Source organism: Saimiri boliviensis, chromosome 6 (assembly GCF_048565385.1).
Source record: "Saimiri boliviensis isolate mSaiBol1 chromosome 6, mSaiBol1.pri, whole genome shotgun sequence".
Taxonomy (NCBI): Eukaryota; Metazoa; Chordata; class Mammalia; order Primates; family Cebidae; genus Saimiri; species Saimiri boliviensis.
The window spans coordinates 30,977,739-30,997,697 of NC_133454.1; the positions used below are offsets into that span (position 1 = coordinate 30,977,739).

Sequence of the window (19,959 nt, forward strand, 5' to 3'; positions counted from 1 at the left end):
TTCTGATTCTGGAGCCCAAACTCATACTGAACTGCCATGGGGAAGCCACCTTCTACAGATCAGGCAAGGAGAGAAATGTTGGAATGTAAAAGGTGGCAATGTTGGACTCCCGATGATTTTGGAGCTCATTAGTGTAGCATTCACAGTTTACAAAGAAGAAACTGCAACCAGAGTGATCGACTCTTAATGGCTAAACCACAACTAGAATTAGAACCTCCTTTTTCTTAGTTTTTCCTTCACCTTTTCCAGAAGGTCAACTCTCTTGGCTCTGGGATTGACTGAGGATTTCAAGTTTCTACACTGCGAAGGATCCTTGATAGTAAATGAACAAAGTTTTTATACTAGGAAATTTTTATACTAGAAGTCTTACTTGGTTGCAAATTATTGAGCCCAATGCTGTAACTTAATACTGATATATTCAGATCTTCTCAAGTGAGTTCCAACTACTGGAATTAGCATTTTGTGCCTTTGGCTTTTACATCTGTCTTTGAACTGGAGCCAATTATAATAAAAGGCCTTGTTGGATAATCCAGTTTATCCTCTTCAGATACCCACTACCCCAAATTTATTTTCTTGAGATCAGAATAGAGCTTAAATTTTTTTTTTAAGCTTTCTCAAAATGTCTGTGAAATCACTGTATTCTTCAGATGACAAAAATTTAAAAACAAGCAGAATACAATGAGTAACTCTGTGGTGTGGTTTCTTACAATTAGTCTTCAAAACTATTTTTAGTTCATGAATTATAGTGAGAGCCTACAGCTGTATCTTAATGGATTCAGAGAACTTTTAAGGGGACAAAGTGTTTGTACAAAGTCCAGAAAATTTGGTCTTAGACCATTAAAAATAAGCTTACATCTGTTACTAATTTTCTTTTTGCTTACAAAGACTGGTTTGGTGGAAAGAAGGGGAAAAAGGAATCTATTCAAAGCAAGTTGCAAAAATGACAATGGGAGGAGTTGCAGAAGTTAAAAGAAGGGAGAGAATATAATTGTAGACAACACATTTCTTTATCCCTGATCAGTCCTAGCATAAACAACTTTTTCCACCAGATATAATAATGTCCCCAGCGTAACTTCTGTCTTTGGGGAAAGCTTTGGTTAAGCTGTGTGTGCCATTCAGAGGCCACTTAAAAACCATACATATTTGTGTGTGTGTATGTATTATTATAATATATACATATAATGCCATATTATAAAATTTTTTTTATTATAATATATACATATTAATTTTACCATAATGTATCATAATGCCTTAATGCCTAGTTAAAACAAGTAGAAGTATATACATATTATATACATATTATATATACCTATTTTTGTTTTATTTAAGACATTATTTACATCCAATAAAATTTACACATTTAAATGGCCCATTTCCTGAAATGTAACAATCAGCACAATCAAGGTACGGAACTTATACAGCTAGTATGGCTTCTCCTCACCTCTGTAAGTGCGCTGCTACTCCCCACCAGAAACGGTCTGCTTCTGTTCACATTTTAACACCTTCAGATCATTACTCTTTATATTATGGCCAGGTTTTATGGTTGTTCTCTACACAGGCGTTAAATCGTCCAGGGGAGTCTTACTTTGTCATGTCTGCAACTAGGAGGTGTCTGTTTTTATATTAAGAAAAGAGAAGGCAAGGCCAGGCGCGGTGGCTCACACCTATAATCCCAGCACTTTGGGAGGCTGAGGTGGGCCGATCACTTCAGGTCAGGAGTTTGAGACGAGCCTGGCCAACACTGTGAAACCCCGTCTCTACTAAAAATACAAAAATTAGTGGTGGCACGCACCTGTAATCCTAGGTATTCTGGAGGCTAGGGCAGGAGAATCACTTGAGCCCAGGAGGCAGAGGTTGCAGTGAGCTGAGTTTGCACCAGTGCACTCCAGCCTGGGCCACAGAGCCAGACTCTGTCTCAAAAAAGGAAAAGAAAGAAAGAAAAAAGAAAGCAAAAAAGCACTTTTCCTCAGTGTGGTTACCAACAGTTTAAGTCTTCAGGTTAGGTTTAAAATGGAATCATGAGTATGTGTATAGTCAAAACCAAGAGCCCTATGCATCCTGTATTTATATGGTATTATTAATTCATTGTCTAGTTTGTTATTATGAGTCAGCAGTGATGTTGAAGTAGCAGTACATTTTTATTTCAAGTAAAACAAAATAAAGCAAAAGGTTGAACAATACATTGAAGCTGAGCTGGATAAATGGGTGTCTCTTCAGTCAAGCAAGTTTGTAAACTGCATATGCAATAAACTTGGGTGGGTAAAAACCTGTGAATTATACCTACAAGTGTAAGCACAATTTCCAGAAGTAAAATGTAATATGAAAAATGACTAGATCAGAGAAAACTGGATTTAAGAGAACTTGTACAGGTAGAGAGTCAAATAAATATTTTACCAAATCCTACCTGAGATATTTTACTTTTGATACTTCAAGCTCACTGTGGGTTCTGCATAAGAGCAATAGACACATTATATAAAATAACAAAAATATTATAACTATGTTAAGACAAAAAATGTGGTGTTTTCCTACATTAGACCAATAGAAGATTTTGTGGTTAGGCTTTGTTGCTTTCCAGTAATAAATATTTGAAAACTGTTTTAAAGACTCAGAATTTGATTATGTACCAATAGCATCCTCTTATTCAATAAGCTGCTGCCCAAACTTATATTTCTTCACATATAAGTCGTATCAGTTATCTTAGATCTTTAAAGTCCTACAAAGATAGAGGGTTTCGATGCACCATGAAGAGAGCTCAGTCACTGTGAAGAGAACCAGTAGGAAAAATGAGACAGATGCATGTCAGCCACTGGACCCGGAGTACAAGGCAGAATGTGGCAAGGACCTGTTAGAGAACCATACTCCCCCTACCTCAAAAAAAAAAAAAAAAAGTGGGTTGGGGGAGAAGCCTGTAGCCTTTAGAGTGGGCCTTGAAAAGTAATTAGCAATTTTGAAGAATTTTGCTGCCCAGTACTGTGTAAACAGTGACATTCCTGTTCTTTTTTACATTTAGGCAACAGAGTTTGAATAAATCCATCGCACTTTAGGCTTTACCTCATTTTCCCATATTATCCATCTCTCCAGAAGATTTCTTCCCCACATTTTGACAGCAGCTGTTTCCACAAATCTTTGTCTCTTTTGTAATGTCTGAACTAGTAGCTTTCAAACTCAGAACTCTTGTTCAGAAAGTGTGGAAGCCCAAAATGTACAATGCAGGACAGCTGAAGAACTTTCTGGCTGAGATGAGTTCATCTTCAGAACTCCTCTCCTTCCCACTTGGCCTCAATGTCCCTTCACTCCCTTCCCTCTCCCTCTCTCTCTCCTAGGCCTCTGCAGAATAGTTTGGTTTGAATTCCCCTTCTTAACTTTCTTTATTACAGAACTCATTTAAAAACACTCCACTCTATCTGCCATTTAAAAACCAGCCCTCGGCCGGGCGTGGTGGCTCAAGCCTGTAATCCCAGCACTTTGGGAGGCTGAGGCAGGTGGATCACGAGGTCAGGAGATCGAGACCATCCTGGTCAACATGGTGAAACCCTGCCTCTACTAAAAATACAAAAAAATCAGCTGGGCATGGTGGCGCGCACCTGTAATCCCAGCTACTCAGGAGGCTGAGGCAGGAGAATTGCCTGAACCCAGGAGGCGGAGGTTGCGGTGAGCCGAGATCGCGCCATTGCACTCCAGCCTGGGTAACAAGAGTGGAACTCTATCTCAAAAAAAAAAAAAAATAACAAAAAAAAAAACAGCCCTCGTTGTAGTGTTCCTGTTTGTGAATATACTCACTTAACCACCCACTTGCAGCCTTCGTATCCAGCCGCCTGGCAGAACCCTGGTAATCCGCACCAGAGCTCAGGGACAGCAGAAAGCTGAAGACCGTTTCCCCAGATAACAAGGCTTCTTACCCAAGAAATCATCAGCAAATTTTAGAAAGGCAACAAAAAATCAAACAAGTGACGTCTAAGGTCAGCGTTGTATCATATTACTTTACTGTTTGTGAACCAATGTGTGGCTTTAAAAAGTAGATCGTGGGCCGGGCGCGGTGGCTCAAGCCTGTAATCCCAGCACTTTGGGAGGCCGAGGCGGGTGGATCGCGAGGTCAAGATATCGAGACCATCCTGGTCAATATGGTGAAACCCCGTCTCTACTAAAAATACAAAAAAGTAGCTGGGCATGGTGGCACATGCCTGTAATCTGAGCTACTCAGGAGGCTGAGGCAGGAGAATTGCCTGAACCCAGGAGGTGGAGGTTGCGGTGAGCCGAGATCACGCCATTGCACTCCAGCCCGGGTAACAAGAGCGAAACTCCATCTCAAAAAAAAAAAAAAAAAAAAAAAAGTAGATCGTGTTTCTTGTTGTTTTGCATCAAATAAGCCTCATGTGAATAGCTCACTCGTACGTGTTGTAAACAGTGCTCTTTTTGGATTCTATTTTTTTTTTTTTTTTTTTTTTTTTGAGATGGAGTTTCGCTCTTGTTACCCAGACTGGAGTGCAATGGCGCGATCTCGGCTCACTGCAACCTCCGTCTCCTGGGTTCAGGCAATTCTCCTGCCTCAGCCTCCTGAGTAGCTGGGATTACAGGCACGTGCCACCATGCCCAGCTAATTTTTTTGTATTTTTAGTAGAGACGGGGTTTCACCATGTTGACCAGGATGGTCTCGATCTCTTGACCTCGTGATCCACCCGCCTCGGCCTCCCAAAGTGCTGGGATTACAAGCTTGAGCCACCGAGCCCGGCGGATTCTATTTTTTTTTTTTTTTATTTTTTTTTTAAGTGTCTTTCTAGGTTCATCAGTTTGACTCAAACCAGGGTGAGGAGGTATGGGCAAATGTTAAGAAAAAACCCCCTGAGTGTAGAGTATCTTTGAGGCAGAAGGAACTTTTAAAGAGTTTTGTAGACAGTAAAGTAGATGAAATATCTTCCTATTGTTTTTCTACTCCCACAATTTCAGAGAGAAATTACCTTTCATATCAACAAGGACTTTCTAAGAAATCTGGCCCCTCAATTACTCTATAAATTGTAGCTGTCCCTTGGAATAGAATCCTCTCCAACATTTGTTTAGTATTATCACATATGGTGCCAGGGACCTTGGAGCTGAGGGATCACTGAGGAAGAAGAAATAGGAGGAGAAACATTAGGGAGGGATAATGTGGGAGATAATTATTTGGACATCTTTACATAAGAGGAGTTCATTTCAGCAGCATTGTGGAGAACCTTCTAGTTAACAGAATTGATGCCATTGGTGTTGATCAGCATTGAACTAGCTGGGCAGATACCACGAAAGTTGTCTGTTTCATAGAGCATTCCAGGTTAGGAAGCACTGGCCTCTTCACAGAGAGGTTCATTCTCTGACTGAACCTCCAGTGCTGGACTTGGGGCTCTGGCATGGTACATAGAGGACCTGGACACTGTTGGACATAGCTCCCCTCAGCCTCCCTGCTTGCCCTCTCCTTTGTCTGTGGCCTCTTCTCTGGTAATGCCCTTTAAGCTCTCTTCACTCAGAGAGTCCCAAAGACTGTACTTCTAAAGTCAGTCATTGACATTTCCAAGGTTTATTGTTGTGCCTGCCTCCTCCTTTAACTCTGTCACCACCACCCGCTCTTCCCACATCCAAGAACCTTCCTTGAGAAGTGCCAGAAAGATACCTGACTCTCCAGAAGCAGGTGTCAAAATGGACTACTTATGTATCACTATGGAAACATTTGGAATTTGGAGCTTGAACAGAGTTAGCTTGCTCCATTTTTATGCCTTCACACCTCTCTCTCTCTCCTTTCTCTTCTTTTCTCTCTCTCTCTCTCTCTTTGAGAAATCTAAATCTCCCAAATCCAGTCTGTTAAGCATCAAACCTTGATTCCAACTTAAAAAGGAGAAGAATACTGTATTAGTTCATTTGCTGCTGCTGTAACAGAATACCACAGACTGGGTAATTTACAAACAATAGAAGTTTATTTGGTTCATAGTTCTGGAGGCTGGGAAGTCCAAGAACATGGCACTGGCATCTGATGAGGGCCTTTGCTGCATTATTGCATGGCTGAAGGGCAGAAGGCAGAAGTGATCCCATGAGACAGAATTAAGCAGAACTCATTTTTGTAATCAGTAGCCTATTCCCACAATAACCAGCCTACTCCTACAGTAACAGCATTAATTCATTCATGAAGCTTAACCCTCATGGCCTATTCACCTCTTAAAACCTCCACCTCTTAATACCGTTACAATGGGGATTAAGTTTCTAACACATGAAATTTGGGGGACCACATTTGAACCATAGCAAATACCCATCTTTTACCTACCAAGCACTCCAGTGACTCAGATACTCCTTGATCAAGCATGCAGTAGCTGGACTTCTTTATCTCTCTAGCTACATGGGGTAGGGAAAAACTTCTCAAAAATCCATTATATCAGAAAGCTCTAGAAATGAATTTCTGTATGGGAAGTTCTGGTTAACAGGTTTGCTGTCCTCAGAAGCCCCAGCCATTAAGTGGGAGCACTGAATTTAAAGCTGCAGCTCAGCACATAGAGCTCTGACCTTATACACACACCCACCCTCAGTGTTTCCTAACAGAAGTTGCTAAGATGGTAGAACAGGGTCTTCTGTCTCGTGATTCAGCTGGCAATTAGGCTTAGTGCTCAGAGAGTAATCACAGAAACAGTTTCAGCTTGGAAACCTTACCCAGAGTGTCCACTTGGAACCTTACCCAGAACTGGCAAAGGAGAAGGGTAAGACTGAAAGAGGAATTATTGGGCCTGTTTCTACTTTCCCCTACTTGTGTTCTTTCCTCAAGCAAGGGAGACTAACCTATAGGTAGAGACACAAATGGGACCACAATTTGACATTGTACAAGTGTCATAGCTTGTTTGGCTTCAGTTTTCTATTTGTCAGATGGAGCTTATGTGAGGATTACATGTGGTAAAGCTCTTGGAGTAGTGGCTGGGACATGGTTAGTCCCTAGGAAGATATGTTAGCTCTTGTTGTTACTTATCAAGTATTATGTGCCAACTCCTGTGTTAGGCATTTTACTGATACTTATTTTAATCCTCACCTGCAGTTCTGCAAAATAGATCTTATGAGTTTCATTTGAGGTGATGGAGTCTCAGAGATGTAAAGTCATGTGGCCAAGGTGAACTGCTATGTGAAGGTGTCAGAATCAAACCAGGTCGGCCTGGCCACAAAGCCTGTGCTGTCACTGTAGTTTCAAGAGTAAACAGTGTATGAGCAGACATCCTTCTATGTAAATCGGACCAGAGCCATCAGGCCAAACAGCTCCCCACTCCACACAGTTCAGGATAATTCATATCCACTGAGTAAACAGACCATTCTGGGCAAGAATTCCCTTGTGTCAACTTGCCTGTTCTAGGAATTCTCAGTATATATATTGGAGCCCTACCAAAAATTTGTCATGAGACTTGTCTTTCTGGAGATCCACCCTAAAAGGCTTAGCTAATAATAAACCGAAGAACCTTCCTATGAGGGTGGTTTCGTCATGGAACTCTCCCTTGATATCTCCCGAAGGATGACTTCTTTGAGTGAGTCTGATACACTTCAGAGTCCCCATGTCTCCAAGAGTTGGAGAGCATAGCTAGCCCACCTTGTAGGCTTACTGTCTTGATACCCTGTCTTCTTCACTCCCTGCCCTGAATTAGCTGTCCTTCTATGTTCTCACAGTACCGTGTGCATGCATCTGTTAGAGCACCTTTTCACGTTGCCTTTGCTCATGTCCTTGCATCTTTTCCCACTAGTTCAAGTGCAGAAAGCCACATCCTACTCACCTCGTAGCCCCAGAATTTATCATACTTCCTGTAACAACAATAATAACCACAGTGTTATCGAAGTTGACATTCATTGGGAACTTACTATATGCCTTTTGAAATAGGTACTATTGTGATGCTTAGTTTAAAGGCAAAGAAGCTGAAGCACAAAGAGGTTTGTTTACTACCTGAGTCACAGAACCATAAGTGGAAGAGCTGGGTATGAACCCAGGCATTTTGATTCTAGCCCCATGCTTTTAACCAGTACTGTGATGCCTCTCTGTAGTAGATGCTTCATTAGTTAATATTTGTAAATGGTTACACATGTGAACATAATTGCTGTGTTTTCAGTGATATATGACCTGTGATATAACTTAAATCCGTGCAATAATAAGCTCTGTTATCTTGGGACCTTTCTATACTTATGCATGCTTACAAAAGAGGGGTAGTACAGGGACATGTTTATGAATACACATTAGATAAATGCAACTTATGTTTCTACCATTGATGATCATCACCTCTGTGGCAACTTACTTATCCTTTTCTTTAGTGGCATTTTCCTCAGCTGGAAAATAAGAATTATGGTGCCTACCTCATACAGTAAACTTAGAATAAAAGGACTACTATAAGTAATTATTCCTGGAACACAGTACTTATTCAACAGACATGGAAAGATATTATTATTACTATTATCATGAACATTGTTTTTAAAACTTTATAATTGACCGAACTACTTCCTGTCAGTGGACAAGGAGTTCTGAACCAGTGTGAGTGATACTAAATGATATTTCTGGAGCTTGAAGTCTAAAGTCACCAAATTCAGTACAGAGATGTTTGAATTTCAGAGGTCTGCAAAACACTCCAGAAACTAATGTAGCTTTTGTCCAGTCTCCACATCTTTGTAACATATACTGTGGGGTTTAGGGAGCCTGGGCAGATGAAGGAACCAGTGGTATCCATGGTCAGTACTGGCCATCTGAGGCGTAGTGGCTTGTAAGCAAGCAGTGGATTCGAAGGTCAAGTGGACAGCTGTGTAACAAAGAGTGTTAGGAGATCACGAGGATACTGAATACCTAATAGCTAACAGAAGCTATGATGTGTTGTTCAGTGGACATTGAACTTGGCACATAATAAAGACTCATTCATTCATTCACCAGTGTTTTTGAGCCAGGTGCTCTTATTGGCCCAGGGAATCAATAATAACCAAAACAAAGTCCTAAGTGCTCAGGTCACTTTTATAAGCATCATCTTCATCAACAGCATCATCATAACAACATTGTGATGTAGGTGTTACCATTGCCATTTGATAGGTGAGGAAGCTGAGGCACAGAGAGATTAAATACCTCAACCTGAGACCTCATAATTGGAAAACAGTTGGCCTAGGATTTGAATCCAGGTCTTTCTCATGCTAAAATCCTTTCTTTAGCTACGCTATGATACTGCTTATCAAGCAAGTAGCAAATGCGGAGATCATGTATTTATTGTGGGGAGGTGTTAGAGGGGAAGGGATGGGTGTTTGTTAACTCAGGACTCTATCTAAATAGCTGTCATTGTGACAGCAAAAAGAGTGATCATGGATTTGTAGAACATGAGAAGCTTAGGCTGTGGCTTCTGTTCTTGAGCTCAGATTATCATTTTATTGCTTCTGGTCAACATCAGTGTATACTTGGTGGCCCTTAACAAAGAGAAGAACTTTTATGCTTAGGTTGATCCTGTGGTTCATTTCCAGGTTGCCTGCTTAGTAATACCTGAGTGCCCTCCAGAGCTTGGACAAGGCCAGCAGGCACCATGCTCATTGAGATGTTGTCCAAACCTAGGGTTGGGTGCTCAAATATCAGTGACTTTGCACAGAAAGTACAAAATGCTTTGGTCCCATCAGGGCTGTGGATGGGGGTGGGCAGCGCTAGTGGGCTGCTACCAACCCCTTTGTTTAGGTATCTCACACGCCTGTTTTCCACGGATTTGGAAGGAAGTTTCAGAGGCACCATTTCAAATGCCACAGAAAAGAGGCAGTGTCCTCTTCTTCAGGTCCCTCTCTGCTGTCTAGCCTCAGCAAGGAGCTTACCTGTCGGGACCTTGGTTTATTTTTCTATGAATGAGAATGTTAATATTATTATTAATATTACCTACCCTTTCATCACAGATTTGGAAGATTGAAGCAGGGAAGTTTGGAAGCATAAAAAGTAATAATAGATACAAGATTAATTTGAAGTATGAAAGCCAGTGTTTTAGAGAAGTAAGTTATGGAGGATATGGGGTCACTAGTTCTTTGTGTACTGTTCACAAGTGTGGCCTGGAATGTATCTACCATTGACAGTGGTTTTTGAGAAAACCATTACCTTCTTACTACCACTGTTAAAAGGCAGCAGAAACAGCAATTCAGTCCTCCACTATTTGCCTGCTTTTTTATTTTTAATTCTTGCCAGATGTAGACTGGCTGTGAGCTTAGAGGGTGAGCAATTTCTGATACACGTAGTTTTGTTCTTATTTCTCTTATTCTAGACAAAGAATTCTTGAAGGAAAAGGAGAAGTTACAAATGGAGTTAGCAGCAGTGCGGACTGCAAGTGAGGACCATCGGAGACACATTGAGATCCTGGACCAGGCCTTGAGCAATGCCCAGGCCAGGGTCATCAAGCTGGAAGAGGAGGTGAGACCAGGCTATGGGGTTTGGGGGAGGGAGAGGGGAAGCAGAGCTCTGAGGCCTTTCACTTTCTCCTCCTAACCCAGCTACTTTAACCAGAGCCAATTCTAAGGAGTTGAGACAGGGGAGGCATGTGGGAAGCTTTTCAAAAAAAAAGTGATTAAAAACAGAGTTTAGGCATTCTAGTGCCAGGCAAAGTAGGAAAAGCACGAGAATCCCATCAGCAAAGCCCTCACACTCCATGTGAAGCCCAGCCTACAGCCCATCAGTTGACACGTGTCTTATTTAGTCATCATGCATTTAGTAGTTTCTGATGAAATCAACCCTTTAGCTTAAGTGTTGTGAGGTAGGTTTTTCCTTGAAGCCTGACTGAAGAATTAAAATGACCATTTCCAAGGTCCAAGCCAAGGAATCCAGGTTATAGATGAAGAAGAAGAAGAAAAGGAGCAGAGGCTGAGGGCAGGCAGCCAGGGGCCTGCTGCTTCACACCTTCCAGTGCCCTGTGGTGGTGGCGGCAGGTACCTCTGTGTTACACAGGCTGACCTGAGCAGGATCCATTCCAGGAAGCAGAAGCCCAAAGTCTGGAAGAGTCTTAACTGAGAAAGTCTGCTTGAAGTGCTTAGCTTGTTGCTGGGCACACAGGAAACAGTACTGTTACTAAACCAACTGTTGTTGAACAGAAAGTGACCTCACTCCTTAAAGACAGATCTTTTATGCTTAAGGGAGGCTGGGGCTTTTCATTATTGTCATCACTGAAATGACATCTCCATCTCCATGAGTGGAGCTAAGGAAAATTGTGATTTAAAAAATCTTTTAGTTTTAACATTTCTATTAAAGTAAAAGTTACTTGTGCTTCTTGAAGACAAGTTATAACCACCATTATAGGTCTTTTTTTATTCTTATATTCATACGAAATCTTTGGTGGACTGAATGTAGCCTCTCTAGAATGTCTCATAGGTCTGCTTCCAGCATCACTCCTTTCTAATTAGAGTTTCCTTTAAGGGACTTAATTCAGTCAGATATTGAGAGCCTACTGTAATTTACCATGGTGGGTAAGAGTGAACTCTAGAGCTGACTGTTGTAAATGAGAATCCTGGCTCCACGGCCTGTCAGCTGTGTGACCTTAAGCAAGTCACGTAACCTTGAACATTTTCCTCATCTCTAATGGAGGTAATAAAGGACTTTACTGCCTCTTACTGTTGTTATTTGGAGGATTAAATGAGGTACTATTTACAAAGCACAATGCTTGAATCATGGTAGTGCTCCAGGAATGTTGGCTGATGTAATTACTGTTATTAATCATCCTCAACAGGATATATGCCTTGCTAGAATTAAGGTTTATACAAAGGTAAAGGAGACAGATTCCTGCCGTCAAGGTTCTTGCAATTGCTTAGGGATAATAGTTATTCATTTAACAAATACTTATTGGGTGTCTGCTAAGTGCTAAGCACTGTTCCAGGCATTGGGTATACCCTGTTCACTGCCCAGCAGGGACCAAAATCAGCAAATCTTTTGGTGCTTATATTCTAGTGTCTACGCATTCAGAAAAGTATATACAGTGGAAGATATGGTAAGTGGGGTATGAATCGCACACACAAAATATTTTGTCAGATGAGGTTGCAGGAACCTTCACTTAGTAGGTCTTCAGAAGCCTGTGGAATTGGGCAATCAAAAGCACAAGGAACGAAAGGTCCAGATGAAAATGGATCCCAAGAACAGGTGTAAAAAAAGTGTAAAGTTGCTGTCTGCTCCTTGAAAGGTGAGAGCATCTCCATTTTATTCCAGTGGCTTCAGCTAGGACATATAGTCATAACTCATGGCGGTGCTGCCTGCTGAGTCAGAAAGCTCGCCTAGCCACAAGTTCTGAAATCACTAGCATGTTCCAACTTGCCAGTGTCATCACTGAACTCAGGATTGAATGCCCCCAGGTGCAGAATGACAGGAAATAGCATTGAGTGTCTTCTCACTCAGGACCAAATCAAGTCGATGATTAAGCCTGATTTTTGGCCTGATTTTGGCTAGTTCTCAGAATGCTGTCAATATGCCCAGGATTTATGAACATGGGCCAAACTCCTAATTAAAAGAACACAAATTCCAAGAGTAAGAATTGGAAGTTGTTGGTCATAATTCTAAATCCATACCTGATGTGACATTTACATAGATCATTTTAACCTTAATTTCCATATCCTCAGTTATTGTGTTGTTAAATATTCACTATGCACTTCCCATCTCTTCAAGGCTGCCAACTACCAATATATAAAGGACTCTGAAACCTTTGTGACAAAGTTACTCCATAGATACCTATAATAGGAAAGTTTTTTTATTTATTCACACATACATAAGTACACATACATATATACATATATACCTAATTTTTCTATTATAAATGTAATATATGCTTATTGTAGAAAATTGCCATTCTGTTATGTAGATAAGCATGCTTAATACTCTAAGTATTTCATTCCTGCCTTTCTTTCCTGGATAGATAAACAGACGACATTGTTATGATAATGTTGTATATGATTTTTGATTCTGGATTTTTCACTTGACTTATAGAATAAGAATTTCTTCATGATACCAAAAACTCTTTTTTAAAAAATTTGATTTATTTTATTTTTAATTTTTACTTTAAGTTCCAGGATACAAGTGCAGAACATATAGGTTTGTTATGTAGAAATATGTGGGCCATGGTGATTTGCTGCACCTGTCAACCCGTCCTCTAGATTTTAAGCCCCACATGCATTAGCTGTTTGTCTTAATGCTCTCCCTCCCCTTATCCCCACCCCCCAACTTGCCCCTGTGTGTGATGTTCCCCTCCCTGTTCCTATGTGTTCTCTTTGTTCAACTCACAGCAATGAGTGAGAACATGCGGAATGTTTGTTTTTCTTTTCCTGTGTTTGCTGAAAATGATGGCTTCCAGTTTCATTCACAGCCCTACAAAGGACATGATCTCATTCCTTTTTATGACTGCATAATATTTCATGGTGTAATATGTACCACATTTTCTTTATCTAGTCTATTGTTGATGGGCATTTGGGTTGCTTCCATGTCTTTGCTATTATAAAGAATGCTGCAATAAACATATGTGCAAAAACTCTTTATAGCCTCACTTCCAATGCCTGAAAATTTAGAAATTATTAAGCAATAACAAAGCATTGAGCTTAAAGCTGCATAAGTTACCGAAAGCAGGTGCCCGAGTAGGGTCTTCAATTCCAAGCATCCTGGCCATCATAGGTATAAATGGCAGCCTAGGTGTAAATCTTTTCTGTTCCAGTGCACTTGGAGGATAGGAGTAGGGAGGTGGGAGGTAAATGTACCTGTAGTTTAAATAGGATCTCTAGGTAATCTGACCCCACCTCCTCTATCCCAGCTTTGAGAATCACTGGTCTAAATTCTGTGCTCTTTTTTACTTTTCTGCACTCAGTTACGAGAGAAGCAAGCATATGTTGAAAAAGTCGAGAAGCTGCAGCAGGCCCTGACCCAGCTGCAGTCTGCATGTGAGAAGCGAGAGCAGATGGAACGAAGACTGCGGACTTGGTTGGAGAGAGAGCTGGACGCGCTGAGAACCCAGCAGGTAAGGAACTGGGCATGGGTTGGTGGAGGAATTGGATATGTTCATTCAGCAAATGTATGGAACATCCACTGTGGGCCAGATGCTGCACCTCGCTGTCAGGATTCAGAGGGAAACAAGAAATCCCTGTCCTCAGTAGACCCATTTAGCGAACAGGAGAGGAGGCAAACAGTCCACTCACTGGAGTGACATACGTCCTCACAGAGAGAAAGTGGTCACCAGCTTGGGGCTGGGGAGAGGGGAATCCAGCATTAGATGACTTCAGAGAGGAGGACATTTGAGCTGGACATTGAAATATGAGTTCGTTGGGCATTCAAGGGTAAGAACATCAGAGGTAGAAAGAGAGGATGTGTAAAGGACAGGGCCATGAAATGGCATGGCAGGTCCAGGGCAGCGGGGTGCAGGTAGCTAGGGGATAATGCCCAGTTCAGTGGCGGGTGAGGAGACTGAGGCCACTTGTGGAGGTCAAGCTAAGAGACTGGGCTTTTCCCTGTAGTCAACCAAGTGCCAACAACTGGGAAGTTTTTAAGCTGGACAGAAATATGGTGCAGGAGATCAGCGAGAAAACCCTCTAATGTCAAAGGACCGTCCAGAGGGTGAATGTTAAAGTCGCAGAGGCCAGCCTGAAGGTTGTCGGTACAGCCTAGGGTGTAGTGACAGTGAGAACCCGTGGAGAAGTTGAAGGGAAGAGCCAATAATGGGGTGATGCAATGATCAATGAGTTTTCAGAGGTAAAGGAGAAGAAGGGATTTAAGACCATCCCTAGAAATAATATAAACCAGAAGTTCCTATTCCTGCTGCCTCTTTTTTTCTGCTGGTGACAGCTTAGCATGATACTCAGCTAGGAGTAAGCAGAGTGAAACGCCCAGCCTGGGGTTCACCTGCAGCACAGCAAGCAGGAAGAAGACTGGTCAAAGGCTCCTGACCCCAGACGAGCCTGTCCACCTCAGCCAGCATGTTGAGCAGAGACCTGTATTACACAGCTGGTGAGGGATATGCTCTAAATTGGGATACCAGGGAAATGCAAGGCAGGGCCCCATGGAATTATCTACTGGATAGGGCATAATGGTTGTGGTTGAAACACTTGAAAACACTTTGCACATGCACTCAGGCCAGCTCAGCCCTCTCGCAGGGCAGGCAATGTAGTTCCTCTAGGTGCGTGCACGTGGCTGGGGAAAGAGGTGTTAGTGATATTGCCCAGTAAACTAAGAAACCCACCTCCGCCTCCCAGCTTTGGCTTGGTGGATAGCTTGTAAGAAAAGGCAGGTCTGTCTGTGGACATCTGATATTTATAATCTGTGCCACACACTTTGGCACAGGTACACCCTTCAGCTGTTCTCTGTTGCTCAGTTGCTGAGACTGTCACTTCTCCAACTTGAGGACAGGGGTTCTCCCTGGTTCCAGGTACAGCACTGGCCCGCAGTAGACACTGAGTCTTTCTTTGGCTGACCAAATAGGCAAATCTTGGTTCTTAGAGCACAGAAAGAATGTTCTTTCCTGGTTAATATGCTGTCCACACCCTACAGTTAGATTACTTACCCTTGGCTCTTCTGAGTGCTGTGAAACCAGACTTACCTCGATTATCCCTGTCATTTATGAAGAACAAGAAACATGATGTTAGAATTATCTGAAAAATACCTTAATTGCCACAGAGTACAGTTGATTATATGCACGTTCAGTGCCATGCAGGCTCACCCACGCAGTTTCCTCAGGCAGGCAGCAACAACATTCCTGCTGCGCATGAATGCTGCTGACAGGCTGAGCAGCACCAGTGGGGGACAGAAATTTCAGAATTGAGGCTCTCCTGGGAAATTACTCTGCTTGCATTTTGAATTTGTGCTTGGGAGCTGATGGCAGACCCCCAGCTGTGTATGGCTGATGTGGGATCGAAGATGAGGAGACAGTCTCCAAACAGAAATGTGATGCTTAGCATCTCTTTGAAAATAGTTGGCTTGTTTGTTTGTTTCTAATGAGAGCATTAATCTGCCTCCTATGATATATATTGAGGGATTATTTTCCTGTTGTTCTCGATACTCATTAAAAAGATAAATACAAGTTAAGTATCCCTTATCTGAAATGCTTGATTGAGACTATAGTGCTTTGGATTTTGTATTTTCAGGTTCAGGATTCTCAACCTGTATTTTTTTTTCCTGTAATACTACTTTATTTTCTAATTTTCCCAGTAAGCATACATTACCTTATAACCAAAAAACGGTTCAAATATTATTACAAGAGAAAAAAAATCAACTGGAAACATTTTGAATTTTTTACTAGTTCCATATGGCAGATACTTTTAAAAGGGCAAAGTTTTTCTAAACTCATATTTGGTACCTGTGGGCTGGTCTGGGGGGCAGCTCTGCTGGCCTCGCCAGGTGTGACTCGGAGTCCACCTGAGAACATGGGGTCATCTGAGGAACTCAGCCTGTCCGGGAAAGATGATCCAGGGCCCCTCTGATTCCCTCCTCCTCATTCACCCTCAGGCAGATCATGAATGTGCCTGCCAGTTCTTGGGCAGCAGCCACGGGAAAGACTTCCACCCTCCACGCCATACCCTGTTCCTTCGTCCCTGTGTCTGAGGAAGTTATCTGCTAGCTTTAGAAAGCATGCTGGGGTCACACTGTCACAAAACCCCTGGTCATCTCCACCCTCAACAGGACAATAGACCAACTGCATGGACTCACCACCTCCCATAGGATGTTATTCTGAGGAGACTTTGAAGAGTGCAGGTTAGAGTTCTTGTTGAATCCACAGCCCAAATAAGGGCTCTGCCCTCTGACTCATGCCAGGACACAGCTGAGCCTGTCTACTTGGCCCCCTCTAACAACACGGAGCCCTCAAGTGAGCTCCGATTATTGCTTCTGGAGCTTTCCAGAAGGGCTGATACACTGAAGATGGGCAGAGAAGCATGGAATTGTGTGTTGATTCAGAGGATGGGCCCCAGGCTTAAACCAGCCACAGTCAAATCCTGCCTCCCACCGGAAAAGTAGCCTAGAGTAAGTCATCTTTCTGAGCCTCAACCTCCTTGTCTATAAAGAGAGGCAAGTAAATTATACTTACCTCACACTTGTAACTACAAATAAAATCTGAGCAAGTTACTTCTCAGAATGCCTTGTGCTTAGCAATTGATTAAAAACAAATCTCTCTCACTGCTGTTTTTATTACCATCATTACCTTCAGAGTCATTTGAGGTCTTAGGGCATTTGTGGTGCCCTCTCCCAAATTCCGCCCTTACCCCAGATTTTCCAGCCTCATTGAAAACAACGTCAACAGAAATGTGGGTTATTTAAGGCAGGTAGAGAGAGAAAGATAGGTTGGGACAATAGAACTAGCAGAAAGAAAAGCTCTTAATCAACAACTTCTGTATTATAAGTAATTGCTTCTCTACCTTGGTAGGTCAAATGGTACTTCAGCATTATTAGAAACTGGGAGGAAAGTGAAAGAGAAAAAAGATAAAAGAGAGAAGGGAATTTGCTTTTTTTTTTTTTTTTTTTTTTTTTTGAGACAGAGTTTTGCTTTCTCCAGGCACCAGGCTGAAGTGCAGTGCAGTCTTGGCTCACTGCAACATCTGCCTCCCAGCTTCAAGCAGTTCTCCTGCCTTAGCCTCCCAAGTAGCTGGGACCGCAGGCACACACCACCACCACGCCCAGCTAATTTTTGTATTTTAGTTGAGATGGGGTTCCACTCTGTTGGCCAAGATGGTCTTGATCTCTTGACCTCGTGATCCGCCCACCTCAGCCTCCCAATGTTCTGGGATTATAGGCATGAGCCATTGCACCCGGCCTGGGAATTTACATTTTTAAGAACTCACAATTTTATCTCTTTTACAAAGAGCTCTAATTAAGTTTCACATCTTACTTCCACAGTAGTCCTATGAGAGTGAAGAGAGAAGGTTCCTGAAGAATATTCTTTGAAAGGAAAATGAGGCACAGGGACACTAAAGGGGCCAGCCCAAGGTCATATAGCTAATGAGGACATTCCTCCCATGAGAACACATTGAAGGTGAAGACTTAATCTGTAGTGTTCACTGTTGCATCCCTGGCACATGGTAGATGCTCAGTCAGTACTTGTTGTCTAGCTAGCTGAATCCCACTTGACCGTTAATCTGTTTTTCTCAGTAGCACACTTACCCATTAGACCAAGCTAGCTCTGTACCCTTGAATGTTGACATTCATGCATTTATATAAATAACTCTTAATGACCTGAATTGAGGGGGGCACTATAAAGAGTTGTCATGATCTCATGTGAGGTTAAAAGGATTCTGTAGCAATAAGCCAGCTGAGTTGGTAACAGAAGGGATTTAGATAGAAACCGACAAGCATAGATGGCAGCTTAGTGAGGCCATGGGAGCTTTTTCTTGGAAAGTTTCTAAAAATAAAGGAGCTTCTCATCTCGCTGGACTGGTTCATTTGTTCTCCTGCCTGAGTCTAGGTGCCTGGCCAGATGGAGTTAGTGCCCCTCCTGCACAGGTCAGGTGAGGACAGGTATGCCCTTCTGCTCTTTTCCTACTTAGAACGTTGGTCATTGGCTAAGACACTACTTCCTAGAATAATTTGTATTTGTAGCTTTAAAAAATTGAATAGAAACAAAATTTGGTTTACAAAAAACCCATAGGCCCATTTAATTTTTTCTCTCTGATAAGATTAGATTCCATCAGTATGGCACAAGTGCCCAGCTGTTGCTCTGGCTAATTCCCCAGTCCTTTTCTTAATCTAGGGGATTATGTGGTTCTGGATAAAGCATTCATATACCTCTCACCTTGCATCCAGCTCTGCATTTTAAATTTGCAACCACTGGAAAACATGAGGGGAATGTGTACCCTAGGACATAGACTAGCTGCGATGAAATCGTTCTCCCTGGAGTACTAGGAAGCCTGGTCCACACTCTGACTGGGCCTCTAACCCTGAGACCCCAAGATGATCTATCTCTGCTGCTGCTCTGAAGGCAGAACTCTCTTAGAACACCATCTTCTGTGTCATGCTCTTTAGAGGAAATAGTGTACCTAATTAAAGGAAAAAGATTATGAGGTATTAACATCCTCAGTTTGTGAGCAATCCAGAAAATGGCTTTATTTTCTCTTATTAACACAGATAGAAAGAGCTGAAAAACGAGCTTGCTTTATGCTAGAGGTCTTCTGCTTTCGTATACATTATGTAGTTTGATTCTCATTCTCAGTCCTCTGAGTGGAGCAGGTATGAATATCTCCCTTCCCTGCGTTGCAGTCAGCAACCATGCAAGTTAGGGCATCTCCCACTTCCTTTGCCTTCCATTTCCCCCGCCAGCCTTAGGGGAAACAAACAACTGGAATCACTTTGTGGAATTCTCGAGAAAGTACCCTAGACCAGGAGGTCAAGACTTAATTCCTGTTCTTTTGGTGTAATTAACTGCACACCACTAGATAAGCCACTTCTTGTATGCAAAGGCCTTGACCTGTGGAAACAGACCCAGGTTTGAATCCTGACTCTACTACTGATTAGCTGAGAGACATTGCATCATTAATTTAATCCCTCAGCAACTCTATTTCTCATCTGTAAAACTGGGACAGTATTGTCTGTATTTCAGAGCTCCATGAGAATTAACTACAATAGAGGAATTTGGAGGTGAAGTAGCATGGTGTGTGAATTGTGCAGGATCTAAGGAACCTCATGTGTTCTATATGGGCAGTTGTGCAGACAGCATTGATGTGGTTTTGAGCGTCAATACGTTTTTTCCACTCCTTCAGAAACATGGAAATGGCCAGCCAGCCAACATACCAGAATACAATGCCCCAGCCCTCTTGGAACTTGTGCGGGAGAAGGAGGAGCGGATCCTGGCCCTGGAGGCCGACATGACGAAGTGGGAGCAGAAGTACCTGGAGGAGAGCACCATCCGACACTTTGCCATGAATGCCGCAGCCACTGCAGCAGCTGAGAGGTGAGACCAGTGGAACTCTGGTGGTTGTAAAAGCACAGTTTAAAAAAATCAAAACAAACGGTATCCAGAGATGTCCAAGGCCCATTTCAGGAAGCAA

The 19,959-nt window shown here is 42.3% G+C and overlaps 1 protein-coding gene across 6 annotated transcripts in view; it reads left to right on the forward strand.

Annotated features, from left to right (window-relative positions):
* AMOTL1 (angiomotin like 1) overlaps positions 1-19,959 on the forward strand; it is a 170,431-nt gene that overhangs the window by 132,722 nt on the left and 17,750 nt on the right. For all 6 annotated transcript variants that reach the window (XM_039471276.2, XM_010332952.3, XM_010332953.3 and 3 more), the window contains 3 exons: positions 10,242-10,387; positions 13,806-13,955; positions 19,672-19,862. In XM_039471276.2, coding sequence (XP_039327210.1) covers positions 10,242-10,387; positions 13,806-13,955; positions 19,672-19,862 — 487 coding nt within the window. The remainder of the gene's footprint in view (positions 1-10,241; positions 10,388-13,805; positions 13,956-19,671; positions 19,863-19,959) is intronic.